General features: G+C 49.8%; 1 protein-coding gene across 1 annotated transcript in view; it reads left to right on the top strand.

Annotated features, from left to right (window-relative positions):
• The first annotated feature begins 1163 nt into the window (after nt 1-1163).
• Nucleotides 1164-25084, top strand: part of LOC144611869 (sodium/calcium exchanger 3-like) — a 206519-nt gene continuing 182598 nt past the window's right edge. Inside the window, exon 1 of the mRNA XM_078431178.1 lies at nt 1164-3002. Coding sequence (XP_078287304.1) covers nt 1228-3002 — 1775 coding nt within the window. The 5' untranslated portion in view covers nt 1164-1227. The remainder of the gene's footprint in view (nt 3003-25084) is intronic.

Raw genomic sequence — 25084 nt, forward strand, 5'->3', positions numbered from 1 at the left:
GGCAGCGTGAGGTGTAGATGGAGTCAATGGGAGGGAGGTTGGTTTGTGTGATGGTCTGGGCTGCGTCCACAATTCTGTGCATTTTCCTGCGGTCTTGGATGGAGCTGTTCCCAAACCGGGCAGCGATACATCCCGACAAAATGCTTTCCACGGCACATCTGTGGAAGATGGTGAGAGTTGTTGGGAACGTGCCGAACTTCCGAAACCTTCTGAGGAAGTAGAGGTGTTGGTGAGCTTGCTTGAACATTGCTTCAGTATGGGTGGAAGGTCCAGGAGATGTTGCTGCTGATATTCACTCCTAGAAACCTAAAACGTTTGAGCCATCTCTAGTTCTGCATTGCCAATGCAGACCGGGTTATGTGTACCGCTTCGCTTGTCAATAATGGGCTGGTAATTTGGCGCAGCGGTAGAGTTGCCGCCTCACGGCGCCAGGGAACCCGGATTTGATCCTGACTTCAGGTGCTGTTCCCGATGTTGGGGGAGTCCCGAACCAGGGGCCACAGTTTAAGAATAAGGGGCTGGTCATCTAGAATGGAGATGAGAAAAACGTTTTAGAAACATAGAAAATGGGTGCAGGAGGAGGCCATTCGGCCCTTCGAGCCAACACCGCCATTCATTGTGATCATGGCTGATCGTCCGCAATGATCACTCAGAGAGTTGTAAATCTGTGGAACTCTCTGCCTCAGAAGGCAGTGGAGGCCAATTCTCTGGATGCTTTCAAGAGAGAGTTAGATAGAGCTCTTAATGATAGTGGAGTCAGGGGGTATGGGGAGAAGGCAGGAACGGGGTACTGATTGTGGATGATCAGCCATGATCACGGTGAATGGCGGTGCTGGCTCGACGGGCCAAAAGGCCTCCTCCTGCACCTATTGTCTATTGTCTATTGCTGTCTGTACGTTTGTACGTTTGTACGTTTGTACGTTCTCCCCGTAACCTGCGTGGGTTTTCTCCGGGTGCTCAGGTCTCCTCCCACATACCGGTTTGTAGGATAATTGGCTTCGGTAAAATTGTAAATTTTCCCTCGTGTGTGTGTGTGTTGGATAGTGTTAGTGTACGGGGATCGCTGGTCGGCGCGGACTCGGTGGGCCGAAGGGCCTATTTCCGCGCGGTCTCTATGAACTACACTAAACTAAAATCCTTTGTGATCTTTCTCGTTCCAGATTCCCAAAGATCGGGAGATCCTGGAATCAGTTTTACTCCTAGCGACCGAAGACCTTGTGCGTGCCAATGGCCAGGTTGGCGATGAGACCCAAGCTGTCCCCTGTCGTGGGGCTAGGAGTCCTGGTCACCCTCTTCATGAGGGACGTCTGGGTGGCGGAAGCTGCTGACGTCCAAGGTCTCGATGGCTTTCCCAACGCCACGTGTTTCGGGTCCTTCTACTGTGCCCAGGGCATCATACTGCCGGTGTGGTATCCCCAGAACCCGTCGATGGGCGACAAGGTGGCGCGAGCGGTCGTCTACTTCGTTGGCATGATGTACATGTTCCTCGGAGTGTCCATCATCGCCGACCGCTTCATGTCGTCCATCGAGGTCATCACCTCGCAGGAGAAGGAGATCACCATCACCAAACCCAATGGGGAGACCAGCGTGGCCACGGTGAGGATCTGGAACGAGACCGTGTCCAACCTGACCCTGATGGCCCTGGGTTCCTCGGCGCCTGAGATCCTCATGTCCTTGATCGAGGTGTGCGGGCACGGCTTCCACGCCGGCGAGCTGGGGCCGGGCACCATCGTTGGCAGCGCTGCCTTCAACATGTTCGTCATCATCGCCGTGTGCGTGTACTGCATCCCGGACGGCGAAGTGCGGCGCGTCAAGCACCTGCGGGTCTTCTTCGTCACGGCCTCCTGGAGCGTCTTCGCCTACATCTGGATGTACCTGATCCTGGCCGTCTTCTCGCCCGGGGTGGTCCAGATCTGGGAGGCCCTGCTGACCCTCCTCTTCTTCCCCGTGTGCGTGGGCTTCGCCTGGATCGCCGACAAGCGGCTGCTCTTCTACAAGTACGTGTACAAGCGGTACCGCGCCGACAAGCGGCGGGGCATAATCATCGAGACGGAGGGCGAGCTGCCCAAGGGCATCGAGATGGACGGCAAGATGATCCTGGAGCACGGGGACGGGGTCCTTCCTGACGGGACGGTGATCACCCTGGAGGCCAAGGACCTGGACGAGAGCCGCAAGGAGGCCATCCGCATCCTGAAGGACCTCAAGCAGAAGCACCCCGACCGTGAGTTGGAGCAGCTGGTGGAGATGGCCAACTACTACGCCCTGCTCCACCAGCAGAAGAGCCGGGCCTTCTACCGCATCCAGGCCACCCGCATGATGACCGGCGCCGGCAACATCCTGAAGAAGCACGTGGCCGACCACGCCAAGCGCACCACCCAGCAGAACGAGGAGAAGGCCGAGGCCAGCGACGAGCTGTGCAGCAAGATCTCCTTCGATCCGGCAAACTACCAGTGCCTGGAGAACTGTGGCCTAGTCACCCTGACCGTGGCCTGCAAGGGCGGCGAGCAGACCGGAACCTTCTACGTGGACTACCGCACCGAGGACGGCTCGGCCAACGCCGGCTCGGACTACGAGTACAGCGAGGGCACGCTGGTCTTCAAGCCTGGGGAGACGGCCAAGGAGATCAGCGTGGGCATCATCGACGACGACATCTTCGAGGAAGACGAGCACTTCTTCGTGCGCCTGGGCAACCTGCGCAGCGGGGACGCCGAGGGCATGTTCGACTCCGACGCGGCCGGCCAGCCCCGGGGCCGCCTGGTCTCCCCGCTGACCGCCACGGTGACCATCCTGGACGATGACCACGCCGGCATCTTCACCTTCGGGGACAAGGTCCACCGCGTGAGCGAGAGCGTCGGCGCCACGGAGCTGCGGGTCCTCAGGACGTCCGGCGCCCGGGGCACGGTGATCATCCCGTACCGCACGGTGGAGGGCACGGCGCGGGGCGGCGGTGTGGACTACGAGGACACGTGTGGCGAGCTGGAGTTCCTCAACGATGAGACGGTGTAAGTACAGGGGATCTCCCCCCACCCTCCCCCCTCCCCCCACCCTACCCCCTCCCCTCCTCTACACCAGGGACCTGGGGGATGGAGGGTACCGCCCAGCAACCCGTTCCCCCCATGGCTCGCCACGTGTGCCGGCTGGAAGAGTCCGCCTTCCACGGGCGTCTACACATGGAGCGCGTGAGTGCTGTTCCGATATCTGAAAGGGGCCGCACCTCGCCTCTGGCCGCTCTTCACACCCACCCCCCTCATCTGTGGGCACCCTGTACGTAGCGGAGAGAGTAGGCCCCAAAGATACTAGAGCAGAGCAAGATAGACCACTCGACCCTAAAAACCGTAGTACGTCACGGCGGCCATTTTAGTCAGCAGAAACTTGCAGAAACATTTAAAAAGTAAAATAACAAAAATCTGTGAGTTGATAGATGAGATATATTCTGCGTTTTTAATGGTATCATCACACGTACTGTTCCCCCACAACACTGATTACACTGCGAGAGGCGGGTTTTGCCTACTAAAATGGCGGGCGTTACGCTCCTTTGCGTACCACACTTCAGTATAGGCGATTTCGACAGAGTGGTCCATCTTGCTCCTCTAGTATCCTTGGTTGGGCCTATGATGTCCTGGGTCGGGTTGCTCCTGGGATTGGCCAAGCTGGCCGTCCGTGAGTCATGGCGCCAGACGGAAGAGGGCTCTGCCCGGGTGGTACCAGAGAGGGTCCTCGCACTGCCCATGGGCGCCCGGGGGGATTTCCGGGTGGAATGATCCCCAGTAAGGATGGGGAAATAGTCATTATGAGAATATTTGTTTTGCTTATATTGCAGTGGTGGTGTTACATTAGTATTGTACGCATTATTGTTGTCAATAGTTGAATCAATTATGTTCGGTTTTTAAAAATAATAATGAAAGGAAGTATGGAAACAAATGCTCAATGTTTGCGCCAGGCTGAAGCGGGCGCAGCTAGGTGGTACTAGGCTGTCTATGGGCACCCTGGGGGTTTCCAGGACCACTGGGCATCGGGGGGGGTGGGGGTGGAATGTATCCTTAATAAAGATTATATTATTGTAATTTGAAAATTCAGAGTCTGAGACAATTTGGTGATTTCGTGCTATGGTGATGGGTGTGTTGCCACGGTTTTGCCTTGCAAGTATTATGTTTTTTGTATCGTGATCGAACAAGATTATTTTTGATACAAAACAATTTTTAATGAATGTGTAGGAAAGAACTGCAGATGCTGGTTTAAATTGAAGGTAGAGTCCAAAATGCTGGAGTAACTCAGCGGGGCAGGCAGCATCTCAGGTCGAGACTCTTCTTCAGAGAAATAAAGTCCACTGTGTGTGCATATGTATCTATATACTAAAACTCTCGTTTGTTTGTTTGTTTGTTTGTTCCTGAACTACAGCCAAAATGGTACACGATAGCGCGACAATTTTAGGCCCACCTTACTCTCCGTCGTCCATTTGGTGCTAATGGAAGAAGTTTCATTGAAATCGGTGTTATATTTTTAAAGTTATTCACGTTTTAAAGTTTAAATCTATCTCCTAGGGAGAGAGGGGGAAGGAAGGGAGGGAGGGAGGGGTTTCAGACCCGAAATGTCACCCATTCCTTCTATCCAGAGATGCTGCCTGACCCGCTGAGTTACTCCGGCATTTTGTGTCTTCCTTCGATTTAAAAAGTGCTCGATGTCGACTGATTCACACTGTAACACTGCAAGGTGGGTGAGCAATGATCCAAAGCATGCCCAATTAATGCATATGACACTGCAGGAGCAAACCGTGTTAGAGAAACATAACTGTGTTGTGTGTCAGAGCCTCTGTTCTGTGTGCAGCTTTGGTCTCCAAATTTGAGGAAGGATATTCTTGCTATTGAGGGCGTGCAGCGTAGGCTTACTAGGTTAATTCCTGGAATGGCAGGACTATCATATGTTGAAAGACTGGAGCGACTAGGCTTGTATACACTGGAATTTAGAAGGATGAGAGGAGATCTTATCGAAACGTATAAGATTATTAAGGGGTTGGACACGTTAGAGGCAGGAAACATGTTCCCAATGTTGGGGGAGTCCAGAACAAGGGGCCACAGTTTAAGAATAAGGGGTCGGCCATTTAGAACGGAGATGAGGAAAAACTTTTTCAGTCAGAGAGTTGTGAATCTGTGGAATTCTCTGCCTCAGAAGGCAGTGGAGGCCAATTCTCTGAATGCATTCAAGAGAGAGCTGGATAGAGCTCTTAAGGATAGCGGAGTCAGGGGGTATGGGGAGAAGGCAGGAACGGGGTACTGATTGAGAATGATCAGTCATGATCACATTGAATGGTGGTGCTGGCTCGAAGGGCCGAATGGCCTCCTCCTGCACCTATTGTCTATTGTCTATTGTCAACCTTTGCATCTCCCTACTTCCAGGCATGGCTTGGCAAACCAAGATGGCGCCCAACCCAGGCGACTATTTGTGTGCTAGGCACAGGGCTACTGGCCACAAGGGGGCGCAGCGGTAGAGTTGCCACCTTACAGCGAATGCAGCGCCGGAGACCCGGGTTCCATCCCAACTACGGGCGCTGTCTGTACGGAGTTTGTACGTTCTCCCCGTGACCTGCGTGGGTTTTCTCTGGGCGCTCGGGTTTCCTCCCACACTCCGAAGATGTGCAGGTTTGTAGGTTAATTGGCTTCGGTATAATTGTAAACTGTCCCTCATGTGTAGGGAGTGGATGTGAAAGTGAGATATCATAGATCTCGTGTGATCGATGGTCGGCGTGGACTCAGTGGGCCGAAGGGCCTGTTTCAATGCTGCTTCGCTGAAACTAAACCTGAGTGAAAGACCTTTGAAACGTGGATTGTTTTCTCTGGAGCGTTGGAGGCTGAAGGGGACCTGATGGAAGTACAGGATGGAAAATGACGAGAGGTTATGGGTAGAAGGCAGGAGAATGGTGTGGCACAGCGGTAGAGTTGCCGCCTTACAGCGAATGCAGCGCCGGAGACCCGGGTTCCATCCCGACTACGGGCGCTGTCTGTACGTTCTCCCCGTGACCTGCGTGGGTTTTCTCCCAGATCTTCGGTTTCCTCCCACACTCCAAAGACGTGCAGGTTTGTAGGTTAATTGGCTCGGTAAATGAAAAAGAGTTGTCTCAAGTGTGTGCAGGATAGTGTTAGTGTGCGGGGATCGCTGGTCAGCGCAGACTCGGTGGGCCGAAGGGCCTGTTTCCACGCTGTATCTCTAAGCTAAACCAAACCGAACTAAACCTCCAGTGCAGAGGTTGATTCTGGTGAGGCATCGATGACAGGCGTGGGAATAGACGCAACATTATGGAGGGACCTCTCGTTAGGGTGGTGGAGGTACATTAGTGGAAGTGAAAGTTACATTGAGGTCGTCAAAGGGATGACTCCATGCCGACCTTGAAGTATTGAAGGTCGGCACGGTTGCACAGCGGTAGAGTTGCTGCCTTATTGTGTCTTCAGCGCCAGACACCCGGGTTCCATCCCGACTATTGTACGCTCTCTGAGATCTTTGGTTTCCTCCCACACTCCCAAGACGTACAGGTTTGTAGGTTAAATGCCTTGGTATGAATGTAAAATTGTCCTTCGTGTGTTAGTGAGTTACTCCAGCTATCTGTGCCTGTCTTCGGTCTACACCAGCATCTGCAGTTCCTTCCTGCACAGTTTGTGAGTTGGGTTGGGTTTGGTTTATTGTCACGAGTTTACACCGAAGATAGACACAGAATGCTGGAGTAACTCAGCGGGACGGGCAGCATCTCTGGAGAGAAAGATTGGGCGACGTTTCGGTTCGAGACCCTTCTTCAGACTGAGAGTCAGGGGAGAGAGAGAGTAGAGATATGGAAGTGTAAGGTGTGAAAACGACAGATCAAAGCAGATGGTGCTCAAGGTATAATGGTTCATTGTTAGCTGGGGGGAAGCTTACAACAGGGCACACAATCAGTAAAAGTAATCAGGACAGTGAAACTAGTCGGAGAACGTGGGTGGGGGAGGGATGGAGAGAGAGGGAAAGCATGGGTCACTAGTAGGGTTATCTCTCTCTCTCCGTCCCTCCCCATCCTCGTTCTCCGACTAGTTTCACTGTCCTGATTAAAGTTTACTGATTGTACACCTCATTGTCACCTTCCCCTCAGCTTACAAATGACCTATTCTACATTTTCCTTGACCAACATCCCCTTTGATCTGTCGTTTTCACACCTCACCTATCCATATCTCAGTCTCCCTCTCCCCTGACTCTCAGTCTGAAGGAGGGTCTCGACCTGAAACGTCGCCCATTCCTGCTATCCAGAAACATAGAAAATAGGTGCAGGAGGAGGCCATTCGGCCCTTTGAACATGCACCGCCATTCAATATGATCATGGCTGATCATCCAACTCAGTATCCCGTACCTGCCTTCTCTCCATACCCCCTGATCCCTTTAGCCACAAGGGCCACATCTAACTCCCTCTTAAATATAGCCAATGAACTGGCCTCAACTACCTTCTGTGGCCGAGAATTCCACAGATTCACCACTCTCTATGCGAAAAAAAACGTTCTCATCTCGGTCCTAAACGACTTCCCCCTTATCCTTAAACTGTAACCCCTTGTTCTGGACTTCCCCAACATCGGGAACAATCTTCCTGCATCTAGCCTGTCCAACCCCTTAAGAATTTTGTACGTTTCTATAAGATCCCCCCTCAATCTTCTAAATTCCAGCGAGTACAAGCCGAGTCTATCCAGTCTTTCTTCATATGAAAGCCCTGCCATCCCAGGAATCAATCTGGTGAACCTTCTCTGTACTCCCTCTATGGCAAGAATGTCTTTCCTCAGATTAGGAGACCAAAACTGTACGCAATACTCCAGAGATGCTGCCCGTCGCGCTGAGTTACTCCAGCATTCTGTGTCTATCTTCGGTGTAAACCTCGAGACTCGTGACAATAAGCACGTGAGTTAAAACCAGCTTTTTGTGCCTTATCTTCGAAATAAACGGTCAGGATTAAAGGATAACCTATTATCCCCGAGATGTGTGATCTTCTCAATTTTTAATGACATAGATTGGATGAATGCAAGATGTCAGGAGCAATTATCGTTGCGTTTTCAGGGTTTAATGTCGGGTTATGGTTCTGGACCTGTGTTCGGCAAGATTCAATTGTGCAGATTGTAATTCAATCCGTATTTTTTGTTCAACAATGCGGAACTCCAGATCCCAGGGCCACTGCTTTGTGCTTGTGAAACTGAACACTGTAGAGCCCACAAAAGCTACGACACAGAATTCTGCAAACCTCTATTAATAATCGAGGTTTATTATTGCTACCTTTACCGAGCTGCGGCGAAAAGATTTTGTCCGCAAGCTGTCCTGTCAAGCCCAGCCATTGACATTGCTATTTATTTATACTTCCCAATGTTGGGGGAGTCCAGAACCAGGGGCCACAGTTTAAGAATAAGGGGTAGGCCATTTAGAACGGAGATGAGGAAAAACATTTTCAGTCAGAGAGTTGTGAATCTGTGGAATTCGCTGCCTCAGAAGGCAGTGGAGGCCAATTCTCTGAATGCATTCAAGAGAGAGCTGGATAGAGCTCTTAAGGATAGCGGAGTCAGGGGGTATGGGGAGAAGGCAGGAACGGGGTACTGATTGAGAATGATCAGCCATGATCACATTGAATGGCGGTGCTGGCTCGAAGGGCCGAATGGCCTCCTCCTGCACCTATTGACTATTGTTTATTGTCTATCCCTCCAAACCTGTGGGCGGCACGGTAGCGCAGCGGTAGAGTTGCTGCTTTACAGCGAATGCAGCGCCGGAGACTCAGGTTCGATCCTGACTACGGGTGCTGCACTGTAAGGAGTTTGTACGTTCTCCCCGTGACCTGCGTGGGTTTTCTCCGAGATCTTCGGTTTCCTCCCACACTCCAAAGACGTACAGGTATGTAGGTTAATTGGCTGGGTAAATGTAAAAATTGTCCCTAGTGGGTGTAGGATGGTGTTAATGTACGGGGATCACTGGGCGGCACGGACTTGGAGGGCCGAAAAGGCCTGTTTCCGGCTGTATATATATGATATGATATGATATGATATCCATATATCTGTCTAACTGTTTCTTAAACGTTGGGATAGTCCCAGCCTCAACTACCTCCTCCGGCAGCTCGTTCCATACACCCACCACCCTTTGTGTCAAAAAGTTACCCCTCAGATTCCTATTCATTCTTTCCCCTTTCAACTATCTCTAACTGAACCAAACTAATCTTCACAGCATCACGGTTGGACAGCGGGTAGACCTGCTGCTTCACAGCAGCATCCCGACCACGGGTGCAGTCCGTACGGAGTTTGCACCTTCTCCCCGTGACCGCGTGGCTTTTCTCCGGGTGCTCCGGTTTCCTCCCACACTCCAAAAAGACGTACGGGTTTGTCGGTTAATTGACTTTGGTAGAAATTGTAACTTGTCCCCAGTGTGTGCAGGATACTGCTAGTGTACGAGTTGATCAGTGGTCAGCGCGGGCTCACTGGGCTGTTTTTTCTCGTATCTCCAAACATGGATAAAACAGAGCGACCGTAGGGGGAATCGCAGATCTTGATGGGCCGAAGAGCCTATTTGGAGTCAAGAGAGAGAGAGAGAGAGACAGTGTGGAAACAGGCCCTTCGGCCTAAATTGCCCACACCGGCCAACATGTCCCAGCTACACTAGTCCCACCTGCCTGCGCTTGGTCCATATCCCTCCAAACTTGTCCTATCCATGTACCTGTCCAACTGTTTCTCAAACGTTGGGGTAGTCCCAGCCTCAACTACCTCCTCTGGCAGCTTGTTCCATTCACCCACCACCCTTTGCGTGAAAAAGTTGCCCCTCAGATTCCTATTAAGTCTGTTCCCCTTCTCCTTGAACTTATGTCCTCTGCTCCTCGATTCCCCAACTCTGGGCAAGAGACTCTGTGCTGCATCTGCGCTCCAATGACTCCAAGGCCCAAACTACCACTGACAGAGTAGAGGACTTCAGTGCTGAATGAGAGGCTTGGTTTGGAAGCGTACACAGAGACTGCTTGCTGTCAGATGTACTTGGATGAGGCAGAAGCTCCCTCTGTGTCACAGTTTGGTCACTATACAAAGCCAGTAACTCCCGCTGTTAGATTTTCCTGTTTATTGCACCTGTGCGTTTAATGGCCCACAAACCCTGTGGATAAAGGCAGCAGTCCCATCTGGTCACGGAACAACCTGTTCTGCATTCCGAGCTTTCCCACACATCCCCACCAAAATCAAGGCGTCAAACACAGCCACAGCAGTAGAACCGAGATCTTCAGTTTCCTCCCACACTCCACAAACACCTACAATTTGTGGGTTGATTGGCTTGGTGTGAATGTAAGATGTCTCTAGTGTGCGTAGGGTGGTGTAAATGTGCGGGGGTCGCCGGTCGGCGCGGACTCGGTGGGCCGAAGGGCCTGTTTCCGCGCTGCCTGACTAAAACTAAACTAAACTAGAACTAAACACGAGGCGCAGTTCCTCCAATCTGTGTTCGGCCTCGCTCTGACAGTGGAGGAGGCCCAGGACAGAAAGGTCATAAGGGACAGGAGTAGAATTAGGCCATTCGGCCCATCAAGTCTACTCCGCCATTCAATCATGGCCGATCTATCTCTCCCTCCTAACCCCATTCTCCTGCCTTCTCCCCATAACCTCTGACACCCGCACTGATCAAGAATCTATCCATCTCTGCTTTAAAAATATCCACTGACTTGGCCTCCACAGCCGTCTGCGGCAAAGAATCCCACAGATTCACCACCCTCTGACTAAAGAAATTCCCCCTCATCTCCTTCCTAAAAGAACGCCCTTTAATTCTGAGGCTATGACCTCTAGTCCTAGACTCTCCCACTAGTGGAAATATCCTCTCCACATCCACTCTATCCAGGCCTTTCACTATTCTGTACGTTTCAATGAGGTCCCCCCTCAGGCTTCTAAACTCCAGCGAGTACAGGCCCAGTGCCGACAAACGCTGGTTTGAAAGGACTGCATGCAAACAAAATCTTTTCCACGCACCTCAGTAAAGATGGTAATAATAAACCTAGATTATTAATAAAGATTTGCAAAATTCTAAATTCAAACGCTCATCATAGGTTAACCTACTAATTCCTGGAACAAATCAAATACTTTTCTTCTGCTTTTATTAGTGCCCATAAAAAAAAATCAGGGTAGAGGTAGAATCTGGAGTTCAGAAGGATAAGAGGGGATCTTATAGAAACGTACAAAATTATAGAAGGACTGGACAAGCTAGATGCAGGAAAAATGTTCCCAACGTTGGGGGAGTCCAGAACCGGGGGCCACACAGTCTAAGAATAAAGAGGAGGCCATTTAAAACTGAGGTGAGAAAAAAATACCCTTTTTCACCCAGAGAGTTGTGAATTTAGACAATAGACAATAGGTGCAGGAGGAGGCCATTCGGCCCATCGAGCCAGCACCATCATTCAATGTGATCATGGCTGATCATTCTCAATCAGTACCCCGTTCCTGCCTTCTCCCCATACCCCCTGACTCCGCTATCCTTAAGAACTCTATCTAGTTCTCTCTTGAATGCATTCAGAGAATTGGCCTCCACTGCCTTCTGAGGCAGAGAATTCCACAGATTCACAACTCTCTGACTGAAAAAGTTTTTCCTCATCTCAGTTCTAAATGGCCTACCCCTTATTCTTAAACTGTGGCCCCTTGTTCTGGACTCCCCCAACATTGGGAACATGTTTCCTGCCTCTAACGTGTCCAACCCCTTAATAATCTTATACGTTTCGATAAGATCTCCTCTCATCCTTCCCTGTTGTAAAGTCTAATCTAGTGAAGTCTAATGTAGTGGATGTGGTACAAATCAAGCAGGCTGCTTCATCCTGGAAGAGGGATACAAAATGCTGGAGTAACTCAGCGGGTCAGGCAGCATCTCTGGAGAGTAGGAATGGGTGACGTTTCGGGTCGGGACCCTTCTCATCCATCTAAATTCCAGTGTATACAAGCCTAGTCGCTCCAGTCTTTCAACATATGACAGCCCCGCCATTCCGGGAATTAACCTAGTGAACCTACGCTACACGCCCTCAATAGCAAGAATATCCTTCCTCAAATTTGGAGACCAAAACTGCACACAGTACTCCTGGTACGGTCTCACTAGGGCCCTGTACAACTGCAGAAGGACCTCTTTGCTCCTATACTCAACATTTGTGGAATTTGTGGAATTCTCTGCCTCAGAGGGCAGTGGAGGCCAATTCACTGGATGAATTTAAAAGATAGTTAGACAGAGCTCTAGGGGCTAGTGGAATCAAGGGATATGGGGAGAAGGCAGGCACGGGTTACTGATTGTGGACGATCACAATGAATGGCGGTGCTGGCTCGAAGGGCCAAATGGCCTCCTCCTGCACCTATTTTCTGTTTCTCTGTTTCTCGGTGGCAGCTGTGACTGGAATCTCGCGGAAGTGGACTCAGAGGAAAGCTTCTGTACAGGTTGTGCGTACGTTCTCATCATTCGGCCCTCCCAAGGCTTCCTCCATCTGCCAGCCAGCCTTGCCTTGCATTCTGTGGCCATGGGCAGCAGCTGTGCATTCAGGAGGATCGGGGTAACCCAGGCTTGCCGTTGCTGCCTCTGTCCGGCCCAGTTTAGTTTATCGTCACGGGTACCGAGGTACAGTGAAAAGCTTTTTGTCGCGTGCCAACCAGTCAGCGGAAAGACAGCACACGATTACAATCGAGCCGTCCACAGTGTACAGATACATGATAAGGGAATAACGTTTAGTGCAAGGTAAAGCCAACAAAGTCTGATCAAGGATAGTCCGAGGGTCACCAAAGAGATAGATAGTAGTCACCAAAGAGATAGATATCCACATTATGGCGGTCACAGTGGCGCAGCGGTAGAGTTGCTGCCTTACAGCGAATGCAGCGCCGGAGACCCGGGTTCCATCCTGACTACGGGCGCCGTCTGTACGGAGTTTGTACGTTCTCCCCGTGACCTGCGTGGGTTTTCTCCGAGATCTCCGGTTTCCTCCCACACTCCAAAGACGTGCATGTTTGTAGGTTAATTGGGCTCACTAGTGTGTAGGGAGTGGATGTGTAAGTGGGATATCGTGGAACTTAATGTGAACGGGTGACCGATGGTCAGTGTGGACTCGGCGGGCCGAATGGCCTGTTTCCATTAAAAAATGACAAGAAGTGCTGGAGCAACTCAGCGGGTCAGGCAGCATCTCTGGAGAACATGGATAGGGTCAGGTTTGAGTAGGGTTGCCAACTGTCCCATATTAGCCGGGACATCCCGTATTTTGGGCTAAATTGGTTTGACCCATACTGGATCGCCCTTGTCCCGTATTAGGCCCGGGAGGGTGCTGTAGGCCTGGACACTGTAGGCCCGGACACTGTAGGCCCCGACACTGTAGGCCCGGACACTGTAGGCCCTGACACTGTAGGCCCCGACACTGTAGGCCCCGACGCTGTAGGCCCAGACACTGTAGGCCCGGACAATGTAGGCCCGGACACTGTAGGCCAGGACACTGTAGGCCCGGACGCTGTAGGCCCGGACACTGTAGGCCTGGACGCTGTAGGCCCGGATGCTGTAGGCCCAGACAGTGTAGGTGCGGACAGTGTAGGCCCGGGTGCAGCCTAACGGAGGTTCCATAGCAACCCACCTCCCGGCCTGGGCGGCCGCCATTGGTGGAGCGGGAGCACGTGGCCGCTGGGTGAGGTCACATGGGGCGCGGGGCGGTGACGTCACCTCGTCCCTTATTTGGGAGTGAGGAAGTTGGCAACCATAGGTCTGAGGAAGTGTCCAGACCCGAATCGTCACCTATTCCCGTTCTCCAGAGATGCTGCCTGACCCGCTGAGTTACTCCAGCACTCTGTGAAACGTCACCTATCCATGTTCTCCACAGATGCTGCCTGACCCGCTGAGTTACTCCAGCACTCTGTGTCCTCTTACTATTGTATAGTTAATGCATTGATACACCTTCCACATGTAATGAAACCATGAAGGACATTTGGTTCCTGAGTGAATCCAAAGAGACTCGCTTGTAGTTTAAGGCGTTCCGATTTTCGCGGAGGAAAGTTTATTTTCAAATCCTTTCTGATTTAAGCACCTTCTGCTCTTTTGAAAGTGATTAGCATCTGTTTCTCGGCTCCTGCTGACTGTTCTGTGGAATCGGAAAGATTTTTGAGTCGGAGCCAAACTGGCCCCAGTTCAGAGCGATTGCTTGTGCAGAAGCCACCAGCTTTAGTTCCGTGTGAGGTGTGAGGTAAGCTCGCCACGTGTTTGTGAACATAAAACAGATTTTAGTTGAGTTGATGTGTTGGAAGTAAATGCTGCTTTAAGCCGAAGATAGACGCAAAAAGCTGGAGTAACTCAGCGGGACAGGCAGCATCTCTGGATAGAAGGGATGCTCTCCACAGATGCTGCCTGTCCCGCTGAGTTACTCCGGCGTTTTGTGTCTATTTTTAGCTGAGTTTAGTTTGGAGATACAGTGAGGAAACAGGCTCTCCCGCCCACACTGATCAGTGATCACCTGTTCACACAGGTGGCGCAGCGGTAGAGTTGCTGCCTCACAGCGCCAGGGACCCAGGTTCGATCCCGACTACGGGCGCTGTCTGTACGGAGTTTGTACGTTCCTCCCATGACCTGTGTGGGTTTTCTCCGAGATCTTCTGTTTCCTCCCATATGGAGTCATAGAGTGACACAGCGTGGAAACAGGCCCTTCGGCCCAACTCGCCCACACTGGCTAACATGTCCCAGTTACACTAGTCCCACTTGCCTGCGCTTGGTCCATATCCCTCCAAACCTGTCCTATCCATGTATCTGTCCAACTGTTTCTTAAACGATGGGATAGTCCCAGCCTCAACTACCTCCTCTGGCAGCTCGTTCCATACACCCACCACCTCAGATTCCTATGAAATTTTTTCCTCTTCACCTTGAACCTGTGTCCTCTGGTCCTCGATTCCCCCTCTCTGGGCAAGAGACTGTGCGTCTACCCGATCTAATCCTCTCGTGATTTTGTACACCTCTATAAGATCTCCCCTCATCCTCCTGCGCTCCATGGAATAGAGACCCAGCCTGCTCAACCTCTCCCTGTAGCTCACACTCCAAAAACGTACGGGTTTGTAGGATAATCGGCTGGTATAAGTGCAGATTGTAAATTATCCCACGTGTGTGTGTATGTAGGATAGTGCTAGTGTGCGGGGATCGCTGGTCGGTGCGGACTTGGTGGGCCGAAGGTCCTGTTTCCGCGCTGTGTCTCTAAATGAAACGTAAATAGCACTCCGTTATCCCACTACCCCACTTACTCTCTATGTACATGAAGGGTGATATTTAGCAGAGGCCAGCTTAGCGACCACCCCACGTGTCTTTACGATGCAAGAGGGAACCGGAGGAATATGAGGAAATTCGACGACGGCAGTGGCCGAGGTCAGGATTGAACACGGGTCTCCGGCGCTGCGCGGCAGCAGCTCCACCCGCTGCGTTACTATGCCGCCCAACGTTTTCCCCCAAAGTTTCTAACACTCATGGAAACATAGAAAATAGGTGCGGGAGGAGGCCCTTCGAGCCAGCACCGCCATTCATTGTGATCATGGCTGATCGTTCACAATCAGTAACCCGTGCCTGCCTTCTCCCCATATTCCTTGATTCCACTAGCCCCTAGAGCTCTATCTAACTCTCTCTTAAATCCATCCAGAGAATTGGCCTCCACTTCCCTCTGCGGCAGAGAATTCCACAAATTCACAAGAGTCCCTTGGTGAAAAAGTTTCTTCTCATCCCAGTTTTAAATGGCCTCCCCTTTATTCTTAGACTGTGTGGCTCCTGGTTCTGGACTCTCCCAACATTGGGAACATTTTTCCTGAATCTAGCTTGTCCAGTCCTTTTATAATTTTATACGTCTCTACAAGATCCTCTCTCACCCTTCTAAACTCCAGTGAGTACAATCCCAGTCTTTCCAAATCTTTCCTCATATGACAGTCCTGCCATCCCGGGGATTAACCTGGTGAACCTATGCTGCACTGCCTCAATAGCAAGGATGTCCTTCCTCAAATTAGGAACTTGCCTAAACTCTAGGTGGCCAGTAAACTATCAACTAGGCACTAAATGCTGGAGTAACTTAGTGGGTCAGGCAGCATCTCCGGAGAGAAGGAATGGATGACGTTTCGGGTCGAGACCCTTCTTCAGACCCTTCGGGTCTCGACCCGAAACGTCACCCATTCCTTCTGTCCGGAGATGCTGCCTGACCCGCTGAGTTACTCCAGCATTTTGTGTCTCCCAATGAATACATTATGTTTCTGTGTCTGTTGTCAGGTCTCCACGTGTCCATCGTTGGTGGTTTATTCATGCCAACAGCAGAGATTCTAAACTATATGTCAATAAAAGAGAACTAAACGAAGCCCGTCCCCTCGATCTCCGCTCGTTCCCCAGCAGTACTCAAGGTCACACTCACTGTGGGATCAGTGCGGGCTTCCTCTCGCTGCATCCACACAGGCCGGGCGAGATGCAAGATGCCAAGTGACTGATGTCGCCTTCTGCTTGAGTTGCTAATCTCGTCTCTTTCCACATGGAGCACACAGCATCACCCGTTCCTTCTCTCCAGAGATGCTGCCTGTCCCGCTGAGCTACACCAGCACTTTGTGTCTACGGAAGGTATTGTGTTTGGGGGAGGTCCCTAGCAGATTTAGGTACAGTTCCTTCCCAGCTGTTATCAGGCAACTGAACCGTCCTCTCACCAACTAGAGAGCGGTCCTGACCTCCCATCTACCTCATTGAATACCCTCAGACTATCTTTAATCGGACTTTATCTTGCACTGAATGTTATTCCCTTTAGCCTGTATCTGTACACTGTGGACATAGAAACATAGAAACATAGAAAATCGGAGCAGGAGGAGGCCATTCGGCCCTTCGAGCCAGCACCGCCATTCATTGTGATCATAGAAACATAGAAACATAGAAAATAGGTGCAGGAGTAGGCCATTCGGCCCTTCGAGCCTGCACCGCCATTCAATATGATCATGGCTGATCATCCAACTCAGTATCCCGTACCTGCCTTCTCTCCATACCCCCTGATCCCTTTAGCCACAAGGGCCACATCTAACTCCCTCTTAAATATAGCCAATGAACTGGCCTCAACTACCTTCTGTGGCAGAGAATTCCACAGACTCACCACTCTCAGGCTGATCATCCACAATCAGTAACCCGTGCCTGCCTTCTCCCCATATCCCTTGATTCCACTAGCCCCCAGAGCTCTATCCAACTCTCTCTTAAATCCATCCAGTGATTTGGCCTCCACTGCCCTCTGTGGCAGAGAATTCCACAAATTCACAACTCTCTGGGTGAAAATGTTCCTTCTCACCTCAGTTTTAAATGGCCTCCTCTTTATTCTTAGACTGTGTGGCCCCTGGTTCTGGACTCCCCCAACACTGGGAACATTTTTCCTGCACCTAGCACGGCCTGATTGTAATCATGTGTAGGCCTTTCCGATGACTGGATAGCAAGCGACATGAAAGCTTTTCACTGTACCTCACTACGCGTACGATAAACTAAATTAAAATAAAGTAAGCTAACTCTTTCTGCTTCTCTGGTACTAGTCTTGACCTCCATCTCTGACAGATCCATACAAATCAAATGAAGACCTTTTGTTGACCAGATTGCTGCCTGTATCAGAGGGTTTCAGGTACAGGGAGAGATTAGACAGACTTGGGTTGTTTTTTTCTGGACCACTGTAGGTTGAGGGGAGATGATAAAAGCATATAAAATTATGAGAACCATAGATATGGTAGACAGCCAGAATCTTTACCCCAGGGTGGAAATGCATGCAGTGCCCTCCATAATGTTTGGGACAAAGACCCATCATTTATTTATTTGCCTCTGTACTCCACAATTTGAGATTTGTAATAGGAAAAAAATCACGTGTGGTTAAAGTGCACATTGTCAGATTTTAATAATGGCCATTTTTATACATTTAAGTTCCTTGGAACCATCATCTCCAGGGACCTTAAATGGGAGGCCACCATCGACTCCACAGTCAAAAAGGCCCAACAGAGGATGTACTTCTTGCGGCAACCGAAGAAACACAATCTGCCACAGGCAATGGTGGTTCAATTCTATACTGCCGTCATTGAGTCCGTCCTCACCTTCTCCATCGTGGTCTGGTTTGGCTCAGCCACCAAGCACCACATCCGGAGGCTGCAACGGATCGTTCGCACAGCTGAGAAGGTTGTTGGCTGCGACCTTCCCCCCATTGACGAACTGTACACTGCAAGGGCCAGGAAGCGAGCGGGCAAGATCATCTCTGACCCCTCTCACCCTGGCCACAAACTCTTCGAAGCACTTCCCTCTGGAAGGCGACTCCGGACTGTCAAAGCAGCCACAGCCGGACATAAAAACAGCTTTTTTCCCACGAGTGATAGCTCTACTCGATAACCAAAGTCTGGAGTCTCTTTTTTTCTCTGGTTTATTTCACTCACATGTTTAGACCGTAATGTTGATGTGTTTATGCTTTATTCTTAATTGTTAACTTGGCCAATAAACTTATTCATTATTTGACCATTATTCATTATCATTCATTCATTCATTCATTTTGGTTTCACCACGTAGAAGTTACAGCTGTGTTTATACATAGTCCCCCCCCATTTCAGGGCACCATAATGTTTGGGACACATGGCTTCACAGGTGTTTGTAATTGCTCAGGTGTGTTTAAATGCCTCCTTAATGCAGGTATAAGAGAGCTCTCAGCACCTAGTCTTTCCTCCAGTCTTTCCATCACCTTTGGAAACTTCTATTGCCGTTTATCAACATGAGGACCAAAGTTGTGCCAATGAAAGTCAAAGAAGCCATTATGAGACTGAGAAACAAAAATAAAACTGTTAGAGACATCAGCCAAACCTTAGGCTTACCAAAATCAACTGTTTGGAACATCATTAAGAATTACAGCCCTTTTTGTGGCAATGAGTTCCACAGGTTAACTGCCCGCTGAATAAAGAAGTCTCTCCTCACCATTCTAAAAGAGCGCCCTTTAGTTCTGAGGCTGTGACCTCTGGTCCTAGACTCTCCCACCTGTGGAAACATCCTCTCCACATCCACTCTATCTACGCCTTCCATTATTCACATCCCCCCCCCTTCATCAGATCATTATCTGAATGGTGTCAGATTGGGAAAAGGGGAGATGCAACGAGACCTAGGTGTCCTTGTACATCAGTCACTGAAAGTAAGCATGCAGGTACAGCAGGCAGTGAAGAAAGCCAATGGCATGTTGGCCTTCATTGCGAGAGGATTTGAGTATAGGAGCAAGGAGGTCCTACTGCAGTTGTACAGGGGCCTGGTGAGACCGCACCTGTAGTACTGTGTGCAGTCTTGGTCTCCTCATTTGAGGAAGGACATTCTTGCTATTGAGGGAGTGCAGCTTAGGTTCACCAGGTTAATTCCCGGGATGGCGGGACTGACATATGATGAAAGAATGGATCGACTGGGCTTATTTAGAAGGATGAGAGGGGATCTTATAGAAACATATAAAATTCTTAAGGGATTGGACAGGCTAGATGCAGGAAAAACGTTCCCGATTTTGGGGGGAGTCCAGAACCAGGGGTGACAGTTTAAGAATAAGGGGTAGACAATAGACAATAGGTGCAGGAGTAGGCCATTCGGCCCTTCGAGCCAGCACCACCATTCAATGTGATCATGGCTGATCATTCTCAATCAGTACCCCGTTCCTGCCTTCTCCCCATATCCCCTGACTCTGCTATCCTTAAGAGCTCTATCTAGCTCTCTCTTGAATACATTCAGAGAACTGGCCTCCACTACCTTCTGAGGCAGAGAGTTCCACAGATTTACAACTCTCTGACTGAAAATGTTTTTCCTCATCTCTGTTCTAAATGGCCTACCCCTTATTCTTAAACTGTGGCCCCTGGTTCTGGACTCCCCCAACATTGGGAACATGCTTCCTGCCTCTAACGTGTCCAACCCCTTAATAATCTTATATGTTTCGATAAGATCCCCTCTCATCCTCCTAAATTCGAGTGTATACAAGCCTAGTCGCTCAAGACTTTCAACATATGACAGTCCCGCCATTCTGGGAATTAACCGAGTAAACCTACGCTGAACGCGCTCAATAGCAAGAATATTCTTCCTCAAATTTGGAGACCAAATCTGCACACAGTACTCCAGGTGCGGTCTCACTAGGGCCCTGTACAACTGCAGAAGGCCATTTAGGACTGAGATGAAGAAAACTCTTTTCACCCAGAGAGTTGTGGTTCAGTTTACTTTATTGCCACGTGCACAGAGGTACAGTGAAAAGCTTTTTGTTGTGTGCTAACCAGCCAGCGGAAAGACAGCACAGAGTTGAGAATCAGTGGAATTCTCTGCCACAGAAGGCAGTGGAGGCCAATTCACTGGATGGATTCAAGAAAGAGTTATATTTAGCTCTTAGGGCTAACGGAATCAAGGGGTGTGGGGAGAAAGCAGGAATGGGGTACTGATTGTGGACGATCAGCTATGATCACTTTGAATGTCGGTGCTGGCACGAAGGGTCAAATGGCCTCCTCCTGCACCTATTGTCTATGTATCTATCCATAAGTGAACCATCTAACCACAAGCAGTGCTGAACTACCCTCTACCTCTTTGGTGACCATCGGACAATCCTTGATCGGACTTTGCTGGCTTTACATTGCACTAAACATTATTCCCTTATCATGTATCTGTACACTGTAAATGCATTGATTGTAAACACGTATTGTCTTTCCGCTGACTGGTTAGCACGCAAACAAAAGCTTTTCATTGTACCTCGGTACACGTGACAATAAACTAAACTGAACTGAAACTGATTTAACCATCCTCTGTGGACAAAGGTTCTTCTAAGAAAATGCCGGAGATTTGCATTTTTAAAGTATAGGAGCAAAGATGTCCTTCTGCAGTTGTCCAGGGCCCTAGTGAGACCGCACCTGGAGTACTGTGTGCAGTTTTGGTCTCCAAATTTGAGGAAGGACATTCTTGCTATTGAGGGCGTGCAGCGTAGGTTTACTAGGTTAATTCCCGGAATGGCGGGACTGTCGTATGTTGAAAGACTGGAGCGACTAGGCTTGTGTACACTGGAATTTAGACGGATGAGAGGGGATCTTATCGAAACATATAAGATTATTAAAGGATTGGGCACGTTAGAGGCAGGAAACATGTTCCCAATGTTGGGGGAGTCCAGAACCAGGGGCCACAGTTTGAATAAGGGGTAGGCCATTTAGAACGGAGATGAGGAAAAACGTTTTCAGTCAGAGAGTTGTAAATCTGTGGAATTCTCTGCCTCAGAAGGCAGTGGAGGCCAATTCTCTGAATGCATTCAAGAGAGAGCTAGGTAGAGCTCTTAAGGATAGCGGAGTCAGGGGGTATGGGGAGAAGGCAGGAACGGGGTACTGATTGAGAATGATCAGCCATGATCACATTGAATGGCGGTGCTGGCTCGAAGGGCTGAATGGCCTCCTCCTGCACCTATTGTCTATTGTCTATTGTCTAAATCGTAGACCTAATCTCCTAAACTGACTTTGTGTCTCATGCTGACACATTTATTCCCACCAATTATTCAGGCCATCTCTAAAGTCCATCGGCTGAGCCTAACAATTACAACTTTTGTAAACCTTTCTGAGAACTGATTACATAGAAAACATAGAAAATAGTTGCAGGAGGAGGCCATTTGGGCCTTCGAACCAGCACCGCCATTCATTGTGATCATGACCGATCATCCACAATCAGTAACCCGTGCCTGCCTTCTCCCCATATCCCTTGATTCCACTAGCCCCTAGAGCTCTATCTAACTTTCTTTTAAATTCATGCAGTGATTTGGCCTCCACTGCCCTCTGTGGCAGAGAATTCCACAGATTCACAACTCTCTGGGTGAAAAAGTTTTTTCTCACCTCAGTTTTAAATGGCCTCCCCTTCATTCTTAGACTGTGTGTGGCCCCTGGTTCTGGACTCCCCCAACATTGGGAACATTTTTCCTGCATCTAGCTTGTCCAGTCCTTGTATAATTTTATACGTTTCTATAAGATCCCCTCTCATCCTTCTAAACTCCAGTGAATACAAGCCCAGTATGATACGCATTACGATATGATACGCTAGAACTTTATTCATCCCCGGAGTGAAACTGGTCTGCCAACAGTCACAACCCACAACAAGGTACATAAAGACTTGAAATTAAAAATTAAATTAAAAGTGAGAAAAAAAGAGAAAAAGACAAACGATTGTTGGCTGGCTGCCGTGTGCACAGCACCTTGACCGGAATGAGCGCACATACAGACAAACAAACAAACAAACCGGGTCCTCCATTGTTCAACATGGGGGTCTCCCCACGTGCCGGGTCCTCCATTGTTCAACATGGCGCCCCCCCCCCCCCCCACACACTGGGTCCTCCATTCTTCAACATGGCGGTCCCATCACACCGGGTCCTCCATTGTTCAACATGGGGGTCTCCCCACACACCGGGTCCTCCATTGTTCAACATGGCGGTCTCCCCACATGCCGGATCCTCCATTGTTCAACATGGCCGCTCCCCCACACACCGGGTCCTCCATTGTTCAACATGGCCGCTCCCCACACACACCGGGTCCTCCATTGTTCAACATGGCAGCTCCCTCCACACACTGGGTCCTCCATTGTTCAACATGGCAGCCCCCTCCACACACTGGGTCCTCCATTGTTCAACATGGCAGTCCCCTCACACCGGGTTCTCCATTGTTCAACATGGGGGTCTCCCCACATGCCGGGTCCTCCATTGTTTCAACATGGCGCCCCCCCCCACACACCGGGTCCTCCATTGTTCAACATGGGCCCCCCCCCCCACACACCGGGTCCTCCATTGTTCAACATGGTGGCTCCCCCACGCCGGGACCTCCATTATCTACTCCTCTCCCCTCACGCTCATCGACCGCTGACTGCGAGGTCAGTCCTGATTTATTTCTCGCATTGATATCTTCCCAGCTCCTCCCGGCAGTGTGTGATGTGCCTGGATTTGATTGACTAAACTCTGATTTGTTTGATATGTCCTGTGCCACTTTGGGTTCTTTATTTTTACCTCCAGCGTAGCGATAAGCACCTTTGCCAAAGATCATGAAGTGAGTCGTAAATCTGGAAGTACTAAGTCAACCCACACGCTCAGCCCGCCTGAACCTACCTGATCTCCCGGTTGCCAAACACTTTCATTCTCCCTCCTATTCCCACACTAACCTCTCTGTCCTGGGTCTCCTCCACTGTCAGAGTGAGGCCCAGCACAAATTGGAGGAACAGCATCTCGTATTTCACTTGGGCAACTTACAGCCCAGCGGTAAGAACATTGATTTCTCTAACTTCAGGTAGCCCCGGCATTCCCTCTCTCTCCATCAAGTCACACCAGCTTCTCGTTCTCACCCAACAAACAACTAACTATGGCCTGTTTCCTTTACCATCGTTACTTTTCAGCACATCTTTCATTCATTGTTCTTTATCTCCCCACATCATCGCCTATATCTCTCGTTTTCCTTATCCCTAACCAGTCTGAAGAAGGGTCTCGACCCGAAACATCAGCCATTCCTTCTCTCCAGAGATGCTGATTGTCCCGCTGTGTTACTCCAGCTTTTTGGGTCCATCTTGAGTCATACAGACCGTTCGGTCCAACTTGCCCCATCTGCACTGGTCCCATTTGCCTGCATTTGGTCCATATTCCTCCAAGCTTTTCATACCCATGTACCTGTCCAAATGTTTCTTTAGCATCGTGATAGTACCTACCTTAACTACCAACCTTTCTGTAACAAGGACAGGACCTGCACAATGAAAGACTGGAAAGACTGCTATCGAGGGCGTGCAGCGTAGGTTTACTAGGTTAATTCCTGGAATGGCGGGACTGTCATATGTTGAAAGACTGGAGCGACTAGGCTTGTATACACTTGAATTTAGAAGGATGAGAGGAGATCTTATCGAAACGTATAAAATTATTAAGGGGTTGGACACGTTAGAGGCAGGAAACATGTTCCCAATGTTGGGGGAGTCCAGAACAACGGGCCACAGTTTAAGAATAAGGGGTAGGCCATTTAGAACTGAGATGAGGAAAAACTTTTTCAGTCAGAGAGTTGCGAATCTGTGGAATTCTCTGCCTCAGAAGGCAGTGGAGGCCGATTCTCTGAATGCATTCAAGAGAGAGCTAGATAGAGCTCTTAAGGATAGCGGAGTCAGGGGGTACGGGGAGAAGGCAGGAATGGGGTACTGATTGAGAATGATCAGCCATGATCACATTGAATGGCGGTGCTGGCTCGAAGGGCCGAATGGCCATCTTCCTGCACCTATTGTCTATTGTCTATTGTCTATTGAGTGTTGAAGAGCAGATGGATCCAGGAGTGCAGGTACACAGTTCCTTGAAAATAACATCACAGGCAGATAGGGTGTCAAAAAGGTTTTCGGCACATTGGCCTTCATCAGTCAGAGTATTGACCCGAAATGTCACCCATTCCTTCTCTCCCGAGATGCTGCCTGACCCGCTGAGTTATGCCAGCATTTTGAATGAATGAATTACGCTCGCAAGTAACAACACGGACATATAATAAACAATTAAGAATAAAGCATAAAACATTAAAACATTAAGAATATAACATTGCAGTTTAAACATGTGAGTGAAATAAACCAGAGCAAAAAAAGACTACAGACTTATGGTTATTGAGTAGGGCTGCTACTCGTGGAAAAAAGCTGTTTTTATGTCTGGCTGTGGCTGCTTTGACAGTCTGGAGTCGCCTTCCAGAGGGAAGTGCTTCGAAGAGTTTGTGGCCGGGGTGAGAGGGGTCAGAGATGATCTTGCTGGCCCTTGCAGTGTACAGTTCATCAATGGGGGGAAGGTTGCAGCCAACAACCTTCTCAGCTGTGCGAACGATCCGTTGCAGCCTCTGGATGTCATGCTTGGTGGCTGAGCCAAACCAGACCATGATGGAGAAGGTGAGGACGGACTCAATGATAGCAGTATAGAATTGGACCATCATTGCCTGTGGCAGATTGTGTTTCTTCAGTTGCTGCAGGAAGTACATCCTCTGTTGGGCCTTTTTGACTGTGGAGTCGATGGTGGCCCCCCCCATTTAAGGTCCCTGGAGATGATGGTTCCAAGGAACTTAAATGACTCCACAGATGTGACTGTGGTGTTGTTGATGGTGAGTGTGGGGAG

The sequence above is a fragment of the Rhinoraja longicauda genome, chromosome 41 (assembly GCF_053455715.1).
Source record: "Rhinoraja longicauda isolate Sanriku21f chromosome 41, sRhiLon1.1, whole genome shotgun sequence".
Lineage (NCBI taxonomy): Eukaryota > Metazoa > Chordata > Chondrichthyes > Rajiformes > Arhynchobatidae > Rhinoraja > Rhinoraja longicauda.